The sequence below is a fragment of the Balaenoptera ricei genome, chromosome 9 (assembly GCF_028023285.1).
Source record: "Balaenoptera ricei isolate mBalRic1 chromosome 9, mBalRic1.hap2, whole genome shotgun sequence".
In the NCBI taxonomy this organism is placed as follows: Eukaryota; Metazoa; Chordata; class Mammalia; order Artiodactyla; family Balaenopteridae; genus Balaenoptera; species Balaenoptera ricei.
In genome coordinates this window covers 99,996,004-100,018,502 of record NC_082647.1, presented here as the reverse complement: position 1 = coordinate 100,018,502, position 22,499 = coordinate 99,996,004, and the positions used below count along the sequence as shown (strand labels likewise).

The 22,499-nt window shown below is 41.1% G+C and overlaps 1 gene segment (V, D, J or C); it reads left to right on the top strand.

Moving 5' to 3' along the window:
* The first annotated feature begins 2,954 nt into the window (after positions 1 to 2,954).
* Positions 2,955 to 22,499, top strand: part of LOC132371598 (T-cell receptor gamma chain C region C10.5-like) — a 34,574-nt gene continuing 15,029 nt past the window's right edge. Inside the window, 3 exon segments of the C gene segment in view lie at positions 2,955 to 2,999; positions 3,109 to 3,415; positions 21,787 to 21,842. Coding sequence covers positions 2,957 to 2,999; positions 3,109 to 3,415; positions 21,787 to 21,842 — 406 coding nt within the window.

Sequence of the window (22,499 nt, the reverse complement as noted above, 5' to 3'; positions counted from 1 at the left end):
CACTGGCACAATCTATTATTTTATACTGAGTCATGTGAGCAGGATTTGAGTCATTAGCAGTCTTCACAGAATATGTGAAATGCCAATAAGTTACCAATTTATTTTCCAAAGTATAAAATAATAAAAATCTATTGTTTTCTGATGCCACCTCTCAAATAATTGTGAAACAAAGGACTATCCTGTAATCCATGCATTCTTTTTATGCAGTACATACTAGGCACCACCTGGATGTCATTTTGCATCTGTGCCATGAGTATTCCCTTATTTATTTGATAATTTCCAAAGTCATGGCAACGTATTCACCCCCATCATCCCGTCTACTAAATATTCCAGCTCTATTTCTAATTCAGGGAAGCCATGGAAAGAAAGAAGGGGGATTCACAAGAAAGACTGACATAGAATCAGTCTGTCAGCCTTTCTCTTCTTGCCTCTGAGGCAGGCAACCTTTTCTGATTGCATCCTGTCTGTTTAATTTCTGTCCATCTTATTCACTCAGTGTGGGCCGCCATTGATTTCTTGAAATTAAATAGGGCGTTACTGGTTACCTAAACTTTGAACACAAGCTAAGGTAGAGAGCCAGACCTTAGAGAAACCAAAGGTCTGAAAACATAAGCCCTTTTGAGACAGGAACTTGAGGACAAGCTTGTCAACCTACTTCTGCTCCCTTCTTGACATGGTTGCCCACTGAGTACTCAAAAGTGCCTCATAAAGCAGTATGAGGTGTCCAAAGCAGGACCCCCTGTGTCACATCTGAGAGGAGAAGTTTCCAGTAGGTTCTTATGTGTCAGACTAAATGGTGAATAACAGGGAAAGATTTACATTGTGTTCAAAGGGTAGAAAACTATGCAGCCGTTGAAAACAACGTTTTGTGGATTTATTAATAGAATTGAAAAATATCCACAATACAATATAAAGAAAATTCATGAGGATATAACAATCTATTAAAATTATAAAGGTTGTATTGATAGAAGAATTTAAAAAGAGGAGAGGGAGTTCTCCAAAATCTTAAGAATATTCTTGAGAAAACAAATGGTTTTATTTCTACTATGTACTTTGATAACCTAACTTTACTAAATGAGCTACTATGGTTTTACTGTAAAAAAGTATCTAACAAAGTAACTTTCTCTTGTTTGATAATAGTAATAATAAGATTTCATAACATCACTGAAGACTCAGGATGTGCCAGGTACTGATATCTGAGCATTTTCTTCATGTAATAGGATAATGTAAGCCTCCTAATACCTCTAAAAGATACGTATGCAGTCAAGGCGTACCTGTGGAAAGTGAGGCAAAAGAAGCTTAAATAATTCAGCTCATGTCAGATCGGACAAGTGGTATTGGAAGGTGTTTACTTATCTTTAGTCATTAAAAATAACATTCACATAGCTTAGTTAAAACAATGTTGCTTACTATCATAAGTTAACCAAAAGAGGAGAATATAAAGCCCCAAATGCAAATCCCACGTAAATGTATATTTATGTCAATAATATCCAGCAATCCCATCTCTAGCCATAAAAATGTACAGAAAAATTCAAACTAAAAGTAAATGATGGGTGCCTCTTTTGTCCTTTTTTATATCGTATTTTACCCATTTTCTTTGATAAACAAAGGTTATTTATGTGAGTTATCACATTGACCAACTCCACGTCTCTGAATGAATCTGTTTGCCACTATCCTCACTGGTCACATGGTGATGATCATAATAGCTCCCTCACAGGCTGATTAAGAGGATTAAATAAAATTATAAGAGAACATTTAGAACCCTGCCTGACAAATAGCAAGTCCTCAGTGGATATTAGGTGCCATATTAATTTTAAAGATTACCGTTGCATATTAAACAGAACATTGTTTTTAAAATACTCCTGCATGTGACATAAAGTTCAGGAGACTGTTCTCAGGTCCAGGTTGAGTGAAGCTGATTTCCATAGATCACTCTGTCTCACAGATCCACTAGCAGTTGTAATCTAGTCCCTTGTTGAAGGCACCCTGATTGTAAACAAAGTATGATTTCTCTGACTGGTAATTTGCATGGTAACATCTCAATTAATTTAAAAAAACACAAAAATACCCCAGTGCTTGTGCACATGGCATATTAAATAATGTCCAGGAGGGCTTCCCTGGTGGCGCAGTGGTTGAGAATCCACCTGTCAATGCAGGGGACACGGATTCGATCCCTGGTCCGGGAAGATCCCACATGCCATGGAGCAACTAAGGCCGTGTGCCACAACTACTGAGCCTGTGCTCTAGAGCCCATGAGCCACAACTACTGAGCCTGCGTGCCGCAACTACTGAAGCCCGTACGCCTAGAGCCCTTGCTCTGCAACAAGAGAAGCCACCGCAATGAGAAGTCTGAGCACTGCAAAAAGAGTAGCCCCTGCTTGAAGCAACTAGAGAAAGCCCATGCGCAGCAACGAAGACCCAACACAGACAAAAATAAATAAATAAAATAAATAAATTTAAAAATAATGTCCAGGAGATGTTCTAGTGTCTGATTTTTTTCTGTAGCATTACAGAAAAATAAAGGTTAGTTTTCATACCCGAGTCCTGGCTCACCAGCCAGTTACAGAAAGATAGACATAGGGAAAGAACACAGTAGGGATGTCCTCATATTTCTGTAGCTATGTTACTACAGCATGGAATTTCAGGGGGATGAGGTGAGTGGCTATGAGAACTGCTCCACCCCCAGGTATACACGTTCATCTCAGGGTTTTCTTTCCAGATCGTGAGCCTACTTAGCCCACCTGCCCAGCACTCAGGGGCAGGAAAACCCCACGAAACCAGAACTGCTCATATCCGTAGCAGGTCATGAAGAACCCTAGAGAACCACCCGACCTGATCCATCGCTTCTTCTGAGACACGAGATCCAGCCCGGCTCTCCTGCCACTGGCCTGAGACTTCCTGCCAGCAGAGCCCTCACTTTCTTACCTCCTCCCGGGGAGCCGGTCTGGGGACCGGGATGGCACTCCTGGAAGCGGTCCTCTTCTCCTCCCTCTGGGCTTGTGAGTTGCCTCGGAATCATTTCATTCTACAGGAGAGACTGAAGAAGGTCTTTATTGTTGCCTCTTTACATGTCATTTGTTTATGGGAATTTCTCTTCTTTGCTTGCAGTTGGCCTTGGGCAATTAAAGTGGGAGCAACCTGAAATATCAGTTACTGGAGCAAGAGATAAGAGTGCAGTGATATCTTGCAAGGTGTCCTCTGCAGACTTTAGCCAAGAAAACATCTACTGGTACCGGCATAAACCAGATCAGAGTATAGAACATCTAGCATACGTCGTAACAGGCCCTGCTCTAAATCACTTAGGAGGGAAGAAAAACAAGATTGAGGCCAGAAAAGACGTCCCCACTTCCACTTCTACCTTGAAAATAAGTTTCTTAGAGAAAGAAGATGAGGCCACGTACTACTGTGCCAGCTGGTTTAAGGTCCACAGTGTTAGAGTTTCTTGGGTAACACACACAAGAACCATCTCCAGCTCTGTGCCTACCCACATCCTCAATACCAGCAGCTACTGAGGCTGCACAGCTGAGAGCTCCGCCTAAGTCTCCCATTACAGAGAGCGAGTCCCAGGTGATTTTTTTTTTACTATCCAGAGATTACTTGGAAGTTATATGGCTCATCCTCAAAGAGGAAATCATCCATTGCCAGAAAACACGCTGGTGATAGTACATCTTATATCAACGTCACAACACTGTTGCAATGTAATTCTCACTTTTTCCACTTCAATACTAATAATTTGAGGCTTAGCGAGATAAAATGACTTTTTAAACCTCCAAATCCCATGCTACTTCAACTCTCTCAGGCCATCCTGAATAAGTTCAGAGTTTGGTTACTCCCTACATCTTTGGGGTGAATGTGGGGTGGGGCTCTTGCCCTCCCTTGCAGGAAGGGGGTTACTGTTGACTCCTCACTCAGGGTTTGTGTGACAGCCCGACCAGCGCACTTCCGTTTGCACAGGCCTCTGACCCCCAGGGGCATCAGGTGATCACACAACAAGGTGGATACTCCTGTCAGGATCCTTTTCCCCGGGATTCTGCTGTGAACCTGCAGAGCATCACAGAGCCCATTTATTCAGGCTGCTACTCTTTCTCAGACACTGTTCTAAATCCTTTAGGTCTAATTTTTCTCATGTTTGGGACAATCCGTTGACATCAGTGCTATCATGATTCACATTTTATAGGTGATGGAAACAGAGGCATGGAGATGTGATTTCCTTTGTGGTGACAGTTACCGAATGGAGGCGGAAGCCTGCAGCCAGACGGGAAAAAAATAGTAGACTTTCTTTAGAAAGCATGCAAACAAGAAGACAATGGACAAAAATCTTTAAAATTTTGGAAGGGAAAACTGACATCTCAGCAAAAATATCCTTCGAAAGTAAAGGAGAATTGAAGAATTCTCAGACAAAACAGAAATCGAGGGAATTCATTGCCAGCCCACCTACTCTAAGAGATGTTGAAAGAAGTTATTCAGGCATCAAAAATATGGTATAGGTCAAAAATTTGAATTTCCATAAAGAAATGTGCACTAGGAGTATAATAAATGAAGGTAAACAGTAATCCCTTAAATCTTATTTTTAATTGCTCTAAAATAAGAGTTGGCAGGCATTTTCTGTGAGGACCAAAGAGCAATGATTTTCAGTTTTGTGGGCTGTGTAGTCTCTGCCCTTCAGCTTTGCCACGGCAGCATGAAGTCACTCTCCTTTTAGACCTTTAGGGACACGGAACTGCTATGACAACAGGGAGGGTATCTGTATTGAGAGGTCACTTTGGGAATTCCCTGGTGGTCCTGTGGTTAGGACTCAGCGCTCTCACTGCCAAGGACCCGGGTTCAATCCCTGGTTGGGGAACAAAGATTCCACAAGCAGCGAGGCGTGGCCAAAAAAAAAAAAAAAGAAAGAGAGGTCACCTGCCAGGAGCTGTGGCCTTTAGTAAAGGGACACAACTGTCTGTCAATGCAAATCATCCATAAGTAATCTTTAATAGGAAGAGAAAAAAAATTTTTTACTTGAGCTAACCTGAAGACAGCCTAGGAGACACAGATTCAAGGACCACAGTGTTTCTCTCAGTAATTAGGATTGGAGTCGGCAAGATGTAAAGGGTGACTCTGAGTTGGCAGCTACTAGCAGGTACTGTTTCTGAAAGGGCTTGTAGTGTCCTTGATTTGATACACTTCAGAAAATTCAAGTTCTCCGTAGTGCAGGAACGTGTCGGAGACCACATCCACAATGGCACCCGGCTCCATTTGGGATGCCCCAAACAGCTTTGTTTCTGTCGGAACAAAGGACAGACATTGAACATGACAAGGGCACACTTCATCAAGGTTTCAAAGAGACAGATTAGTATGTACATGGCGACTCAGCTTGACCTTGGTGTCTGGAAAGGAAATCTCATCTTCAAAGGAGTACTAGCATTGACCTCATAGGAAGGGAAGGGCATTCATTTGTATTTTCAAAGTGGACATTCTAAATAATCTGGTAATGCATTCTTTTTTTTTTTTTCTTGAATGGTTAAAGCGAATGTGCAATATATGTTTGACAGGCCATAAGACAGGCTGTTCTAGTTAGCACGAAGTTCAAGCCAAATGAGGTATAAGCAAGAATGACTTCCCCATACCTCAATATGTGAACATGTCTTCCATCAATACCTACCTATCTTAGCTTGGGTTCCCCAGAATATATGACTTGGGATATGAGTATATAAGTAGTTTATTTGGGAGGTGCAGGCAAACAAGCAGAGCAGTAAGGAAAGGAAACATGAAAGGCAAGGCAGATGATAAAGTGTATTTCGGTAACCAGTTACTAGGTGACTGCAGAGAGCATAACAGGGGTTCAAAACTGAGTGATGAATTGTGTAATGGATTTCCCGTTCTGCTCTCCTGTTTTGTGGACTGGCCATGTAAAAAGAATAGAATCTGTGGGACCCTAAGCGATCTGATAGTCAACGTGGCGGTGAACCAGGGAATCTTGCTAAGAGTCAGAACACTGCAAGGAAGTACTTACAGAGTAGAAAAATGTTCACGGTATCATATTAAGTAATAAAGACAGAGCACAACCTAAATATACGATATCACTATATCTATGTGAAACAGTTTTTTTAAATGAACAGAAATTAATCTGTAAGCGAATGTACCAACTGTTACCAAGTAACTGCCTCTGAGCGATGGGACAAAAAGCAATTGCCTTCTCTTCTGTTTGTATTTCTTTATGATCCATACTGAGGATGCACTCATTATATATTAGGAAATAACAATGGCTTTTGTTTTTAAGGTATATTAAGGCACTACAAGGACACAGCATCTCTAAGGATCCCATTTAATGGTCACATTCAAAAATAAGAGAATCTGAAATGTCTTCTTTAGCTGGGTTATCTAAAGTATAGAGCAGCATCATACACAAGAAAGCTGTCCCTTTAGCCTACATCTGAGATTGCCTGATGCAGTGTAGTCACCGTCAAAGATGTCAGATTAGAAGTTTCCCATGAGGCTTGTCAAGTGTGGACTTAGGCCTCTTTCTCCCTCCTTCTCCCTCTCCCTCCCTCTGTTAAGACCAATAAAGGACTTTAGTCCTTTAACAAGAAAATGGGTTCTTAACACTAACATCACTGGTTGGTGAAAATCACACAGTAATGAGAGGAATCTGCTGATGAATTAGCAGACCTATTTCCGCAGGATGTTTTGAGCATTACCACGAGCCCCTTTCTCTGCAGTCTATGGGTCTTAGCTGTGTGTTCCGAGCACCACTTGCTCTTAGTAAGTCAGTCCTCCGGTTTGCTCTGCAATCTTCCCACTATTCAGTTACCTCTCCTGACTGGAGCTGGCAGCATGCTGCTCCTGCCCCAGGTCTTGGTGGTGGCCTCCCTCTGGACATGTGAGTGGCTTTACCCAAGGGAGGGGATAGATCACGGACAGTCCCATCACCCCTTTCAGGTGGACACTCGTCACGTGGTCATTCAAGCTAAGCTGACAAATTCCATCATCACCTTGAATTCTTTGGGAAGAAAATGTAAACATCAGTCCCCAGGCTTTTCATGAGGAGAGAACACATGTAGACTATGTTAATGAACATCAAAACTTCGCTAATTTTTCCTCTTGTTTTTCTTTCAGACACAAGTGGAGATATTCAAATAACACAACGCATAACATCCATTACCAAGAAAAAAGGAAATACGGCATCTCTTGAATGCCAGATAAAAACGGATATGTTAAAGAAGAGTGTATACATCCACTGGTACCGACAGAAGCCAGAGCAGCCTCTAAACCGAATTCTGTATATTTCCTCCAATGAAAATGTTGTTCACGAACAAGGGATTAGTGAGGAAAGATACAAAGCAAGGAAATGGCCAAATAATTCACTTGTGAGCCTCAGGATACACGGAGGAACCGAGGAGGATGCGGCACTGTACTACTGCGCCTGCTGGGATACACGGTGCGCAAGGGCGCCGCTGTCATTGAACAAAAACCCTCCCCCGCCATCACACCTGTGCAAACACACACCTCTCCTCCTTTCTGCCTCCCATAAAGGACTTTTCTCCTGCACGTGTGTCCTGAGCAGTGTCTGAGCAAGTAGCCCAAGGACCTGATCTGTGAGGCTTCTTTCAGCTAGGTCACTTTATCCTCCATCCTCACCTCTGGGGTCTTGGTACAGTTTGTAAGTGCCCCAAATTGTCTCTGCTTCACCATCTATGGGAGCCTCCCACTGCACGTGTGTCCTGAGCAGTGTCTGAGCAAGTAGCCCAAGGACCTGATCTGTGAGGCTTCTTTCAGCTAGGTCACTTTATCCTCCATCCTCACCTCTGGGGTCTTGGTACAGTTTGTAAGTGCCCCAAATTGTCTCTGCTTCACCATCTATGGGAGCCTCCTGGGACGGAAGCCATAATCCAGTGCTGAACATGATGTGTTGGCTTGGAAAGAAGAATGAATGAATGAATGAATGAATGAGTGATGGAAGATACAAGTCCTTTTTAGTGACATGGGACTGGGTTTCTAACTCCTGCCTACCCACTCACTGACAGGGTGATATAGGAGAGTTACTGAATTGTTTATTTCTGTTTTCCCAATTTTATTTTCTTTTATTTATTTTTTAAAAAATTTCCTTTGAGGTATAGTTGATTTACAGTGTTTTGTTAGTTTCAGGTGTACAGCAAGTGAATCAGTTATATACACACACTCTTTTTTAGATTCTTTTCCATATAAATCATTATAGAGTATTGAGTAGAGTTCCCTGTGCCATACAGTAGGTTCTTGTTGATTATCTATTTTATACATAGTAGTGTGTATATGTCAGTCCCAATCTCCCAATTTATCCCTTCCCTGCACCACACCCCCGCTTATGCTGTGGTAACCATAAGTTTGTTTTCTACATCTGTGACTCTACTTCTGTTTTGTAACTAAGTTCATTTATACCTTTTTTTTAGATTCCACAAATAAGTGATATCATATGGTATTTGTCTTTCAGTGTCTGACTTACTTCACTCAGTATGACAATCTCTAGGTCCATGTTTTCCCAGTTTTAAGCGGGCATGGTGCTAACAACTGCATAGGTTGCTGAAGACTGAATGAGGTTCACATATGAACGTTTCAGCACGGTGTTCAACAAATCACAGTGTCCTCTCCAACTATGACTAAACCACTTCACTGAGCCATCACAGCTAAAATAGGAGCTGAGGACCCTTTAAAAATCACATCTTACACTGTCCTCCAAACCACAGGAAAGCATAGCTTTAATGCTGACAAACTAAGAATGGTGAATAGGAAAAATTGCAGGGTAACGAACCAAGGGGATTTTGTTTCCTTCAACACTTTTCTTCATTCACAGCAAAATGAAGAAATGTCATATAATAACATCGTAGTATCCTAAGCAATAACTACAGTAATTGTTAGTATTTACCCAGCTTTGTGAGCTTTCTGCAAGCTAATGATCTATATAATATACAACCTTCTATATAAGGTTGTGGGATCATTATTGATGTATTACTATCTACAGTAATGATAATATCCTTCTAATTCTCATGAGAGCCATACAAAAAATCTATAACTCACAGAGTGAAAACGAGCCCAAGGATAAGTGTGTTTGAAGCAACACGTAAAGGAAAAGTAGGAGACCATTTCTCCCAAGGTGATGTTAACATCAAATGATTATAACATAAATGGTTTTTGATGAGCTTGTCAGGAGTCTGAAAGCTCCTTTATACCAGGAAGATGATCAAAATCACACTGCGACACATCTTACTGCGAAAGACTTTCATTGGCTCTAAAGCAAACCTTCCTCCCGTATTCTTGCCTCCACAGAACCAGGGCTGCCACTGCGTCCTCTGTCCTGTCCTGATTCACACCCGATTCTTACTAATCACTGGCCATGCCAACCACGTGGATTTTCCTTTGTATCTTTGGCTTGGGTTTGTAGGTTGACTTTTCTCCTTTCTTGTCTTTCTATTGTTTCTGTGACCAGCGTCAGCCTTTTTAAGTGCCTCTGATTGTCCCCCTTGCTTTTCAGATGGAGACACCAACATGAGAATTTCTCAGGATCAACTCTCCTCTCCCCGAAGACTAGACAGAACAGTGAACATAAGTTGCAAACTGTCTGGGGTTCCCCTGGAGAATGCCATTGTGCACTGATATCAAGAGAAAGAAGGGGAGCCCCTGAAGCGAATCCTTTATGGCTCAGCTGACAGTTACAATCTGGATGAACCTAATTCCAGCTTGGAGACAGATAAGAAAGAGGATGGAATCATTTACCTGATAATCAATAACGTTGTCAAGTCCGTTGAAGCCACCTACTACTGTGCCTGCTGGGATGTCACAGTGTCACAGAGTCAGAAGGGACCTGGAAGAAAACCTTCTCTATTACTAACTCTCAACCCACCTCACACTCAGGCAACCACGACAGACTCTTCAATTCTCTTAATCATGGGTTCATAGTTGTAGGAACAGGAAGGGCCTTTAGGACAAATTTAGTCCAATGCCCACACTTCAGATGAGGAAGCTGGGGCCCAGAGATGGCAAGTGGCTTTTTGCAAAGCCAGTTAACCACAGAGGTAGGACACACCTGCGTTTCAGATTCTCAGTCCAGTGCCTTTTCTTGCCTCTCTTGTGGTTAGCGTTGAACTCCTTTTAGCGCAATTGCATTTCTCTCAAAGGGAGCTGTGACAAGAATGGCTTGTCTTCATAAGTGATGTCCCCAGAACCCAATTAAGTCTGATGTGTAGGTAAATTGTGTGACTGACACACTGTTAAGAAGGGATAAAGGTCAGCAGGGGATGGACTCCCAGCTCTGTCTAGCTCCCTGTTGTTTTCCTATGGCTACCCTATTATCCTATTACCAGTCCCCCTTCATTTCTGTAGCTTCCTATCTGTTCTGAAATCCTCAATGATTGGAATAATTTTCCTGGCATACACATCAAACATAGGGATTGCTTTCTTCACGAATACGTTTGTAAATTATTTGCCACTTACCGAAGGACCTGCCCAACTAAGCCCTAAATTTCCTGCTCTTCAGTCTGAAACCTGGGACCAGTCCTAACTGGATGGTCGTGCACTTGGTCCCAAGTTTGGTAGCCCTGATCTGCTTTTTGCAGTTCTTACCAGCCAGACTTGAAAATAACATGAAGAACAGCAATAACAACAAAATCTATACCCTTACAATACAGCTAAATACCTCTCTTCTTGGATTTCTAATAAGTAGCCAGAATAAAATTATTGATTCCAATTCCATTCCTTCACCCCAATCTGCACAATTTGCATTATTTTCCCCCCAAACTTTCCTATCTCAGTAAACAGCAAAGGTCTGTGTGTCATTTAACACCATACAAGAATACTTGGTAAAAACAGATAGTGTTTTCTCGACCTTCCACATCTTTGGCTTTCTTTGGTATTCAGAAAAAAGAAATGAGGAAACCTGACAGTTCTTTAGGTATTTCCCGTCGTATGAGATCTGAAAGGAGGAGACAAGAGACCCTGGGAACTGTGGATTCATCTGGTAGAAAGGAAACCACAAACCAGGCCAGAGCCTATGGTGTGCTGTCTGAGAACAGAATTGGCTGTCAAGACAAAGCCCAAAACCAAAACTCTCAGCTCTGAGGCAGAGAACTCCCACTCCTCTCTCTCTCTGACTTGGTGCAAGTGTAGAAACTCTTATTTTCCAGCTGACACATGCAGGGTAATCAGCAAGCCCAGCACAGAAATAATCACATAATCCTAACAATAATTATAATATGAGATTCATAACTTCTGATGATCTGCCAAGTTTGGTTGAATTTGGTCAACTATGAAGTCATCATGACACCTGAAAAAGCAATGCAAAACTTCAAGGAATCCTTTTGAAACTTGTGCTTTACTTCACTTGACTTGCTTGTTATTTCTGTATTCATTCCTCATACTGAAGAATTTAAGTTGCCTTTGTTGGTCACCTTAGAATGTGGTGAGTGAGGGGTGTGTGTGTTTGCATGTGTCACATAAAGCAGGGTTAAGAGCAAAATGATTTTTGTACACAACACTAAGATTTTTCCATTCTTTCCAAGAAAATGAGTTCTCTGTTCCTGAAATTTTGCATCATCTTTTCTAGATACGTTATCTCACATGCACTTTACAAAAGTCCTGAGCAACAGATATTATCGCCTCCCTTTTAAAGATGAGGAAACCGACACTCTGAGATGTGCCCAAGGACACATCACCAGGAGCAGAGGAGCTAGAATTGGAACCTGATCTTTCTGGTTTTAAAACGTCTTTTTCTTCACTTTCAACCTCCTTAATGGTAATTTGTTTTCTCCCATTTGAATTCTTTAGAAGCTCTGATAAACCTGTTAATATTTATTGCACCTGCCCTTCCGTCCATCCCCACTGTCACTGCAATAAGCTGGGTCCTCAGACGCCTCTCAGTGGCTCATGGTGACTGTCTCTGAAACATGTCTGCTTCACCGGCGCTGCTCCCCTGACCAACCCACCTTCCTGCTCTTACATTACCTTCTGATCATGTCACTAAAACCTTCAGTAAGTCACTACCATTTATTCTTTTCAAAAAATATTTATTTGAAAATACTGGAAAAAAGTAAACATTCTCCAACTTTCTCCTTCTGAAACATTAAGTATTAAGTAAAGGTGCCTCCTAATCCTCTTCCCTTTCCAAGCTCCCCTACACAACAGACCCAATTAGTCCCCTACTTCTTTCCAGCTCACATCTCTAGATTCTTTTTCACTTAGATATTTATCTACTTGGAACCCAATTTATATGGTATGAGGTAGAGAGCTATTTTTGCTTTTTCCAACAGGGTAATCAATAGTCCAAAGCTTGTTTTAAAATAATCTATTATTTCCCTATTATTAAAAAATACCAGATCACTGGGGCTTCCCTGGTGGCGCAGTGGTTGAGAATCTGCCTGCCAACGCAGGGGACACGGGTTCAGACCCTGGTCTGGGAAGATCCCACATGCCGCGGAGCAACTAAGCCCATGCACCACAACTACTGAGCCTGTGCTCTAGAGCCCCCGAGCCACAACTACTGAAGCCCGTGCGCCTAGAGCCCGTGCTCCGCAACAAGAGAAGCCACCGCAATGAGAAGCCCACGCACCACAACGAAGAGTAGCCCCCGCTCGCCACGATCAGAGAAAAGCCTGTGGGCAACAACGAAGACCCAACGCAGCCAACAACAGTAAATAAAATAAAATAAAATAAATAAATAAAAAATACCAGATCACATTTTAATATCAGCATACACTTGGATCATCTTCTGGAGGATTTCTGTGTTATATAAGTTTCACTATTCTTACACCTTTATCCTACTATGTCAGTAGCTTTGTAATAAGTGATAAAACCTACTATGCTAAATGTCTCTTCACCATTGTTTTTAAAAATATTTTTCAATTATCTCATATTTATTCTTCTCATTAGAATTTAAAATCAACTTACCTAGTCGACCCCTACATTTTACAACAAAGAACAAAAAATAAAATATTATCATAATTCTGGTTGGAATTGAGGTCAATTTATATACATGCTTTTAGGAAAGGTTAGCATCTTTATGATCTTGAGTTTTTCCTTTACAAATATGGTATATATGTGTTTATTCAGGTTTTATTTTATGCCCTTTAGTAAAATATTATACTCTTCATATAGTTTTTGTAATTTAATAAAGGATTTTGTAACTCTTTACTTACTCTTTTGTATTTTACTACCTTCATGGATCTTGAAATATAGACAACTCCTAAAATACCTTATAACTCTGCTCATTTTCTTGGAATAAGGTAAAACAGAGGAAAAGCTATCAGAAAGGAATTGGAGAGGGGGGGCAAGATGGCGGAAGAGTAAGACGCGGAGATCACCTTCCTCCCCACAGATACATTAGAAATACATCTACACGTGGAACTGCTCCTACAGAACACCCACTGAACGCTGGCAGAAGACGTCAGACCTCCCAAAAGGCAAGAAAATCCCCACTTACCTGGGTAGGGCAAAAGAAAAAAGAAATAACAGAGAGAAAAGAATAGGGACGGGCCCTGCACCAGAGGGAGGGAGCTGTGAAGGAGGAAAGGTTTCCACACACAGGAAGCCCCTTCGCGGGCGGAGACTGCGGGTGGCGGAGGGGGGAGCTTCGGAGCCACGGAGGAGAGCGCAGCCACAGGGGTGCGGAGGGCAAAGCGGAGAGACTCCCGCACGGAGGCTCGGCGCCGAGCAGCACTCACCAGCCTGAGAGGCTTGTCTGCTCCCCCGCCGGGGCGGGCGGGGCTGGGAGCTGAGGCTCGGGCTTCGGTAGGTCGCAGGGAGAGGACTGGGGTTGGCGGCGTGAACACAGCCTGAAGGGGTTAATGCGCCACAGCTGGCCGGGAGGGAGTCCGGGAAAAGGTCTGGAGCTGCCGAAGAGGCAAGAGACTTTTTCTTACCTCTTTGTTTCCTGGTACGCGAGGAGAGGGGATTCAGAGCGCCGCCTAAACGAGCTCAAGAGACGGGTGCGAGCCGCGGCCATCAGCACAGACCCCAGAGACGGGCATGAGACGCTAAGGCTGCTGCTGCCGCCACCAAGAAGCCTGTGTGCGAGCACAGGTCACTCTCCACACCGCCCCTCCCGGGAGCCGGTGCAGCCCGCCACTGCCAGGGTCCCGTGATCCGGGGACAGCTTCCCCGGGAGAACGCACGGCGCGCCTCGGGCTGCTGCAACGTCACGCCGGCCTCTGCCGCCGCAGGCTCGCCCCGCCTCCTCCGTACCGCTCCCTCCTGCTGGCCTGAGTGAGCCAGAGCCCCCGAAGCAGCTGCTCCTTTAACCTCGTTCTGTCTGGGCGACGCCCTCAGGCGACCTACACGCAGAGGCGGGGCCAAACCCAAAGCTGAACCCCGGCAGCTGTGCGAACAAAGAAGAGAAAGGGAAATCCCTCCCAGCAGCCTCAGGAGCAGCGGATTAAAGCTCCACAAACAACCTGATGTGCCTGCATCTGTGGAATACCTGAATAGACAACGAATCATCCCAAATTCAGGAGGTGGACTTTCGGAGCAGGATATATTAATTTTTTCCCTTTTCCTTTTTTTCTGAGTGTATATGTGTATGCTTCTGGGTGAGATTTTGTCTGTATAGCTTTGCTTTCACCATTAGTCCTAGGGTTAGGCCCGTCCGTTTTTTTGTTTTTTTTTTTACTTAAAAAAAATATTTTCCTAATAAATGTTTTCTTAATAATTTTTTCCTTATTTTCTATTTTTTAGAAATTAAAAAATTTTTTAATGTGTTTTTTCATATTTTTTATTTTAAAAAATTAAAAATTTTTTTTCTTAATAAATTTTTTTCTTAATAATTTTTTCTTATTTTTATTATAAAAAATTAATAAATCTATTTTTAAAAATTAAAAAAAAATTTTTTTCTGAATACATTTTTTCTTAATAATTTTTTTTCTTATTTTTTTATTATAATAGCTTTATTTTATTTTATTTTATCCTCTTTCTTTCTTTCTTTCTATTTTTTTCTCCCTTTTATTCTGAGCCGTGTGGATGAAAGGCTCTTGGTGCTCCAGCCAGGCATCAGGGCTGTGCCTCTGAGGTGGGAGAGCCAACTTCAGGACACTGGTCCACAAGAGACCTCCCAGCTCCACATAATACCAAATGGCAAAAATCTCTCAGAGATCTCCATCTCAACATCAAGACCCAGCTTCACTCAACGACCAGCAAGCTACAGTGCTGGACACCCTATGCCAAACAACTAGCAAGACAGGAACACAGCCCCATCCATTAGCAGAGAGGCTGCCTAAAATCATAATAAGGCCACAGACACCCCAAAACACACCACCAGACGTGGACGTGCCCACCAGAAAGACAAGATCCAACCTCATCCGCCAGAACACAGGCACTAGTCCCCTCCACCAGGAAGCCTACACAACCCACTGAACCAACCTTACCCACTGGGGACAGATACCAAAAACAACGGGAACTACGAACCTGCAGCCTGTGAAAAGGAGACCCCAAACACAGTAAGATAAGCAAAATGAGAAGACAAAAAAACACACAGCAGGTGAAGGAGCAGGGTCAAAACACACCAGACCTAACAAATGAAGAGGAAATAGGCAGTCTACCTGAAAAAGAATTCAGAATAATGATAGTAAAGATGATCCAAAATCTTGGAAATAGAATAGACAAAATGCAAGAAACATTTAACAAGGATGTAGAAGAACTAAAGAGGAACCAAGCAACGATGAAAAACACAATAAATGAAATTAAAAATACTCTAGACGGGATCAATAGCAGAATAACTGAGGCAGAAGAACGGATAAGTGACCTGGAAGATAAAATAGTGGAAATAACTACTGCAGAGCAGAATAAAGAAAAAAGAATGAAAAGAACTGAGGACAGTCTGGGAGACCTCTGGGACAACATTAAATGCACCAACATTCGAATTATAGGGGTCCCAGAAGAAGAAGAGAAAAAGAAAGGGACTGAGAAAATATTTGAAGAGATTATAGTTGAAAACTTCCCTAATATGGGAAAGGAAATAGTTAATCAAGTCCTGGAAGCACAGAGAGTCCCATACAGGATAAATCCAAGGAGAAACATGCCAAGACACATATTAATCAAACTATCAAAAATTAAATATAAAGAAAACATATTAAAAGCAGCAAGGGAAAAACAACAAATAACACACAAGGGAATCCCCATAAGGTTAACAGCTGATCTTTCAGCAGAAACTCTGCAAGCCACAAGGGAGTGGCAGGATATACTTAAAGTCATGAAGGAGAAAAACCTACAACCAAGGTTACTCTACCCAGCAAGGATCTCATTCAGATTTGATGGAGAAATTAAAACCTTTACAGACAAGCAAAAGCTGAGAGAGTTCAGCACCACCAAACCAGCTTTACAACAAATGCTAAAGGAACTTCTCTAGGCAAGAAACACAAGAGAAGGAAAACACCTACAATAACAAACACAAAATATTTAAGAAAATGGGAATAGGAACATACATATCGATAATTACCTTAAATGTAGATGGATTAAATGCTTCCACGAAAAGACACAGACTGGCTGAATGGATATAAAAACAAGACCCATATATATGCTGTCTACAGCATATATAGACCCACTACATACATAGACCCACTTCAGACCTAGAGACACATACAGACTGAAAGTGAGGGGATGGAAAAAGATATTCCATGCAAATGGAAATCAAAAGAAAGCTGGAGTAGCAATTCTCATATCAGACAAAATAGACTTTAAAATAAAGACTATTACAAGAGACAAAGAAGGACAGTATATAATGATCAAGGGATCGATCCAAGAGGAAGGTATAACAATTGTAAATATTTATGCACCCAACATAGGAGCACCTCAATACATAAGGCAAATACTAGCAGCCATAAAAGGGGAAATCGACAGTAACACAATCATAGTAGGGGACTTTAACACCCCACTTTCACCAATGGACAGATCATCCAAAATGAAAATAAATAAGGAAACACAAGCTTTAAATGATACATTAAACAAGATGGACTTAATTGATATTTATAGGACATTCCACCCAAAAACAACAGAATACACATTTTTCTCAAGTGCTCATGGAACATTCTCCAGGATAGATCATATCTTGGGTCACAAATCAAGCCTTGGTAAATTTAAGACAATTGAAATCGTATCAAGTATCTTTTCCGACCACAACGCTATGAGACTAGATATCAATTACAGGAAAAGATCTGTAAAAACTACAAACACATGGAGGCTACACAATACACTACTTAATAACAAAGTGATCACTGAAGAAATCAAAGGGGAAATCAAAAAATACCTAAAAACAAATGACAATGGAGACACGACGACCCAAAACCTATGGGATGCAGCAAAAGCAGTTCTAAGAGGGAAGTTTATAGCAATACAAGCCTACATCAAGAAACAGGAAACATCTCAAATAAACAACCTAACCTTGCACCTAAAGCAATTAGAGAAAGAAGAGCAAAAAAACCCCAAAGCTAGCAGAAGGAAAGAAATCATGAAGATCAGATCAGAAATAAATGAAAAAGAAATGAAGGAAACAATAGCAAAAATCAATGAAACTAAAAGCTAGTTCTTCGAGAAGATAAACAAAATTGATAAACCATTAGCCAGACTCATCAAGAGAAAAAGGGAGAAGACTCAAATCAATAGAATTAGAAATGAAAAAGGAGAAGTAACCACTGACACTGCAGAATTACAAACGATCATGAGAGATTACTACAAGCAACTCTATGCCAATAAAATGGACAACCTGGAAGAAATGGACAGATTCTTAGAAATGCACAACCTACCGAGACTGAACCAGGAAGAAATAGAAAATATGAACAGACCAATCACAAGCACTGAAATTGAAACTGTGATTAAAAATCTTCCAACAAACAAAAGCCCAGGACCAGATGGCTTCACAGGCGAATTCTATCAAACATTTAGAGAAGAGCTAACACCTATCCTTCTCAAACTCTTCCAAAATACTGCAGAGGGAGGAACACTCCCTAACTCATTCTACGAGGCCACCATCACCCTGATACCAAAACCAGACAAAGATGTCACAAAGAAAGAAAACTACAGGCCAATATCACTGATGAACATAGATGCAAAAATCCTCAACAAAATACTAGCAAACAGAATCCAACAGCACATTAAAAGGATCATACACCATGATCAAGTGGGGTTTATTCCAGGAATGCAAGGATTCTTCAATATACGCAAATCAATCAACGTGATACATCATATTAACAAATTGAAGGAGAAAAACCATATGATCATCTCAATAGATGCAGAGAAAGCGTTCGACAAAATTCAACACCCATTTATGATAAAGGCCCTGCAGAAAGTAGGCATAGAGGGAACTTTCCTCAACATAATAAAGGCCATATATGACAAACCCACAGCCAACATTGTCCTCAATGGTGAAAAACTGAAACCATTTCCACTAAGATCAGGAACAAGACAAGGTTGCCCACTCTCACCACTATTATTCAACATAGTTTTGGAAGTGTTAGCCACAGCAATCAGAGAAGAAAAAGAAATAAAAGGAATCCAAATCGGAAAAGAAGAAGTAAAGCTGTCACTGTTTGCAGATGACATGATACTATACATAGAGAATCCTAAAACTGCCACCAGAAAACTCCTAGAGCTAATCAATGAATTTGGTAAAGTAGCAGGATACAAAATTAATGCACAGAAATCTCTTGCATTCCTATATACAAATGATGAAAAATCTGAAAGTGAAATTAAGAAAACACTCCCGTTTACCATTGCAACAAAAAGAATAAAATATCTAGGAATAAACCTACCTAAGGAGACAAAAGACCTGTATGCAGAAAATTATAAGACACTGATGAAAGAAATTAAAGATGATACAAATAGATGGAGAGATATACCATGTTCTTGGATTGGAAGAATCAACATTGTGAAAATGACTCTACTACCCAAAGCAATCTACAGATTCAATGCAATCCCTATCAAACTGCCACTGGCATTTTTCACAGAACTAGAACAAAAAATTTCACAATTTGTATGGAGACACAAAAGACCCCGAATAGCCAAAGCAATCTTGAGAACGAAAAATGGAGCTGGAGGAATCAGGCTCCCTGACTTCAGACTGTATTACAAAGCTACAGTAGTCAAGACAGTTTGGTACTGGCACAAAAACAGAAATATAGATCAATGGAACAGGATAGAAAGCCCAGAGATAAACCCACACACATATGGTCACCTTATCTTTGATAAAGGAGGCAAGCATATACAGTGGAGAAAAGACAGCCTCTTCAATAAGTGGTGCTGGGAAAATTGGACAGGTACATGTAAAAGTATGAAATTAGAACACTCCCTGACACCATACACAAAAATAAACTCAAAATGGATTAAAGACCTAAGTGTAAAGCCAGACACTATCAAACTCTTAGAGGAAAACATAGGCAGAACACTCTATGACATAAATCACAGCAAGATCCTTTTTGACCCAGCTCCTAGAGAAATGGAAATAAAAACAAAAATAAACAAATGGGACCTAATGAAACTTAAAAGCTTTTGCACTGCAAAGGAAACCATAAACAAGACCAAAAGACAACCCTCAGAATGGGAGAAAATATTTGCAAATGAAGCAACTGACAAAGTATTAATCTCCAAGATTTACAAGCAGCTCATGCAGCTCAATAACAAAAAAAAAAAACAACCCAATCCAAAAATGGGCAGAAGACCTAAATAGACATTTCTCCAAAGAAGATATACAGATGGCCAACAGACACATGAAAGAATGCTCAACATCATTAATCATTAGAGAAATGCAAATCAAAACTACAATGAGGTATCATCTCACACCGGTCAGAATGGCCATCATCAAAAAATCTAGAAACAATAAATGCTGGAGAGGGTGTGGAGAAAAGGGAACACTCTTGCACTGTTGGTGGGAATGTAAATTGATACAGCCACTATGGAGAACAGTATGGAGGTTCCTTAAAAAACTAAAAATAGAACTACCATACAACCCAGCAATCCCACTACTGGGCATATACCCTGAGAAAACCATAATTCAAAAAGAGTCATGTACCAAAATGTTCATTGCAGCTCTATTTACAATAGCCAGGACATGGAAGCAACCTAAGTGTCCATCATCGGATGAATGGATAAAGAAGATGTGGCACATATATACAATGGAATATTACTCAGCCATCAAAAGAAATGAAATGGAGGTATTTGTAATGAGGTGGATGGAGTTAGAGTCTGTCATACAGAGTGAAGTAAGTCAGAAAGAGAAAAACAAATACAGTATGCTAACACATATATATGGAATCTAAGGGGAAAAAAAAAAAAAAGGTCATGAAGAACCTAGTGGCAAGATGGGAATAAAGACACAGACCTACTAGAGAATGGACTTGAGGATATGGGGAGGGGGAGGGGTGAGATGTGACAGGGTGAGAGAGTGGCATGGACATATATACACTACCAAATGTAAAATAGATAGCTAGTGGGAAGCAGCCGCATAGCACAGGGAGATCAGCTCGGTGCTTTGTGACCACCTAGAGGGGTGGGATAGGGAGGGTGGGAGGGAGGGAGATGCAAGAGGGAAGAGATATGGGAACATATGTTTATGTATAACTGATTCACTTTGTTATAAAGCAGAAACTAACACACCATTGTAAAGCAATTATACTTCAATAAAGATGTTAAAAAAATAAAAAATAAATAAAAAATAAAAAAAAAAGAAAGGAATTGAGTGGGCATCATTTATGTCTACAATAGGTGCAAAGGGTATTTGACAGCTCCAAGTAATAATACCTTTGAATTTTCAGTTAAAAAAACCTTTCTAAACATGATTTTCATCCAGGTCTTCCCCCATTGTGTTGGGGGTTCTGAGCTGCTGTGAATGAACAGTTGCCCACCGTGGCCTCCTCTTACTTTTGTTCTCAGGGCAGAGGCAATGATTGCTCACGGGACTTAGGTCGGAACCAGGTGGATCTGGAGTGGACATGGGGATACTCAGGGCCTGTCCTGTCTGGGTCCTGGCAGATGGGCAGCTCATCTGTATTCAGGGGAGCACTCAGCTGCTTCTGGCAATTTCTTTTCCCCTGATCCACGTTGAGTGATATGACATTACAGAACGGCATCCCAAGACGGCATCTTTCAACTTATCAGAGAACTAGACTTGGTTTTTAAGGTTTAGTTTAAATAAGGAATCTATTATTTCAAAGAGACAGAATGTTACAAATTTCTTCTTTCATCCCACGAAAAATAATAAGTCATCACAGGACTCATTTTCTCATTTGACACTGCCTTTTTAAAAATCATGTGGCCCAATGGTAAAAGCGGTTTAGGAGAAAAGAAGAACTTTGTTCACATTGCTCAGTATATTTGTGTTGGCATATTTGCATTTTCAGTTACTGAAGCGTTTCCTCCTTTCAGAAATACATTCCCTAATCACTAATGGAGCAGCCCTGGTGTTTGTGAGAACAAAAGAGACTTTCTTTGATGCAAACTCAGCAGTTTCAACACAACCAAACACCTGGAAATAAAAAAAGCCTTAATTCTCTGAATACTTTTCCTGGTAATTTAGAAAAGCAGTTGGTTGACCAGTTGGTGCTGAACTCTTCTTTTCCTGCTTTTATCCTTTTCATTTTCTATCAGTGCTTTTTAAAGTTTATGACTCGGAGGAAAACAGACATTTGGGTCAATTGATTTGAGGAAAATCTACAAAATATCAGATGCCATGAAACCTACATTCAGGAACGTTCGAAAGCACCGGAAGATCAAATTGACTCTACAAAGTTTTTTAACTGCTGGTCATGTCATGAAGCTAGGAGAAGGCTGAAACTTTTGTAGGCGCTCTAACCATTGTGATAGGTCAGGTTGGATCAAGATATTTGGAGAAGGAACTAAGCTTGTAGTAACTCTCCCTGGTAAGTAACTTTTTTCTATTTTAACTTAATAGTGAAAAATTCATAGTTGCTTTTTAGAAAAAAAAACAAACAATTTAGGATTCCCCCTTATCTGACTGCCACATGCTTGTCCTCAGCATCTGAACAGCAATTTTGCAGCTACTGGTCACTGTATATGGAAACAAAACTCTCTTGTAAATGGCTTATTCTTTTCCCTGCTCGTTAGCAGTTGAAATTCTACCTTTAGAAATTCAACTTTTTATCCAAAAAAGAATAGACTCAGGGTAGAAATTAAAGTATTTTGAGGACCATGTCTGTAATCCGTTGCTGTAAGTTATTGGTTCAAAATGCTTTTCTTATAGATGGGCTTTTTTTAAAATATATTTTTAAAAATTTTTTATTTTTTCTTTGTGTCTTTATTTTTGGCTGTGTTGGGTCTTCGTTGCTGCACGCAGGCTTTCTCTAGTTGCAGCGAGCAGGGGCTACTCTTCGTTGTGGTGCGCAGGCTACTCATTGTGGTGGCTTCTCTTGTTGCGGAGCACGGGCTCTAGGCACGCAAGCTTCAGTAGTTGTGGCACGTGGGCTCAGTAACTGTGGCACGCGGGCTCAGCAGCTGTGGCACACGGGCTTAGTTGCTCTGTGGTATGTGGGATCTTCCCGGGCCAGGGATCAAACCCG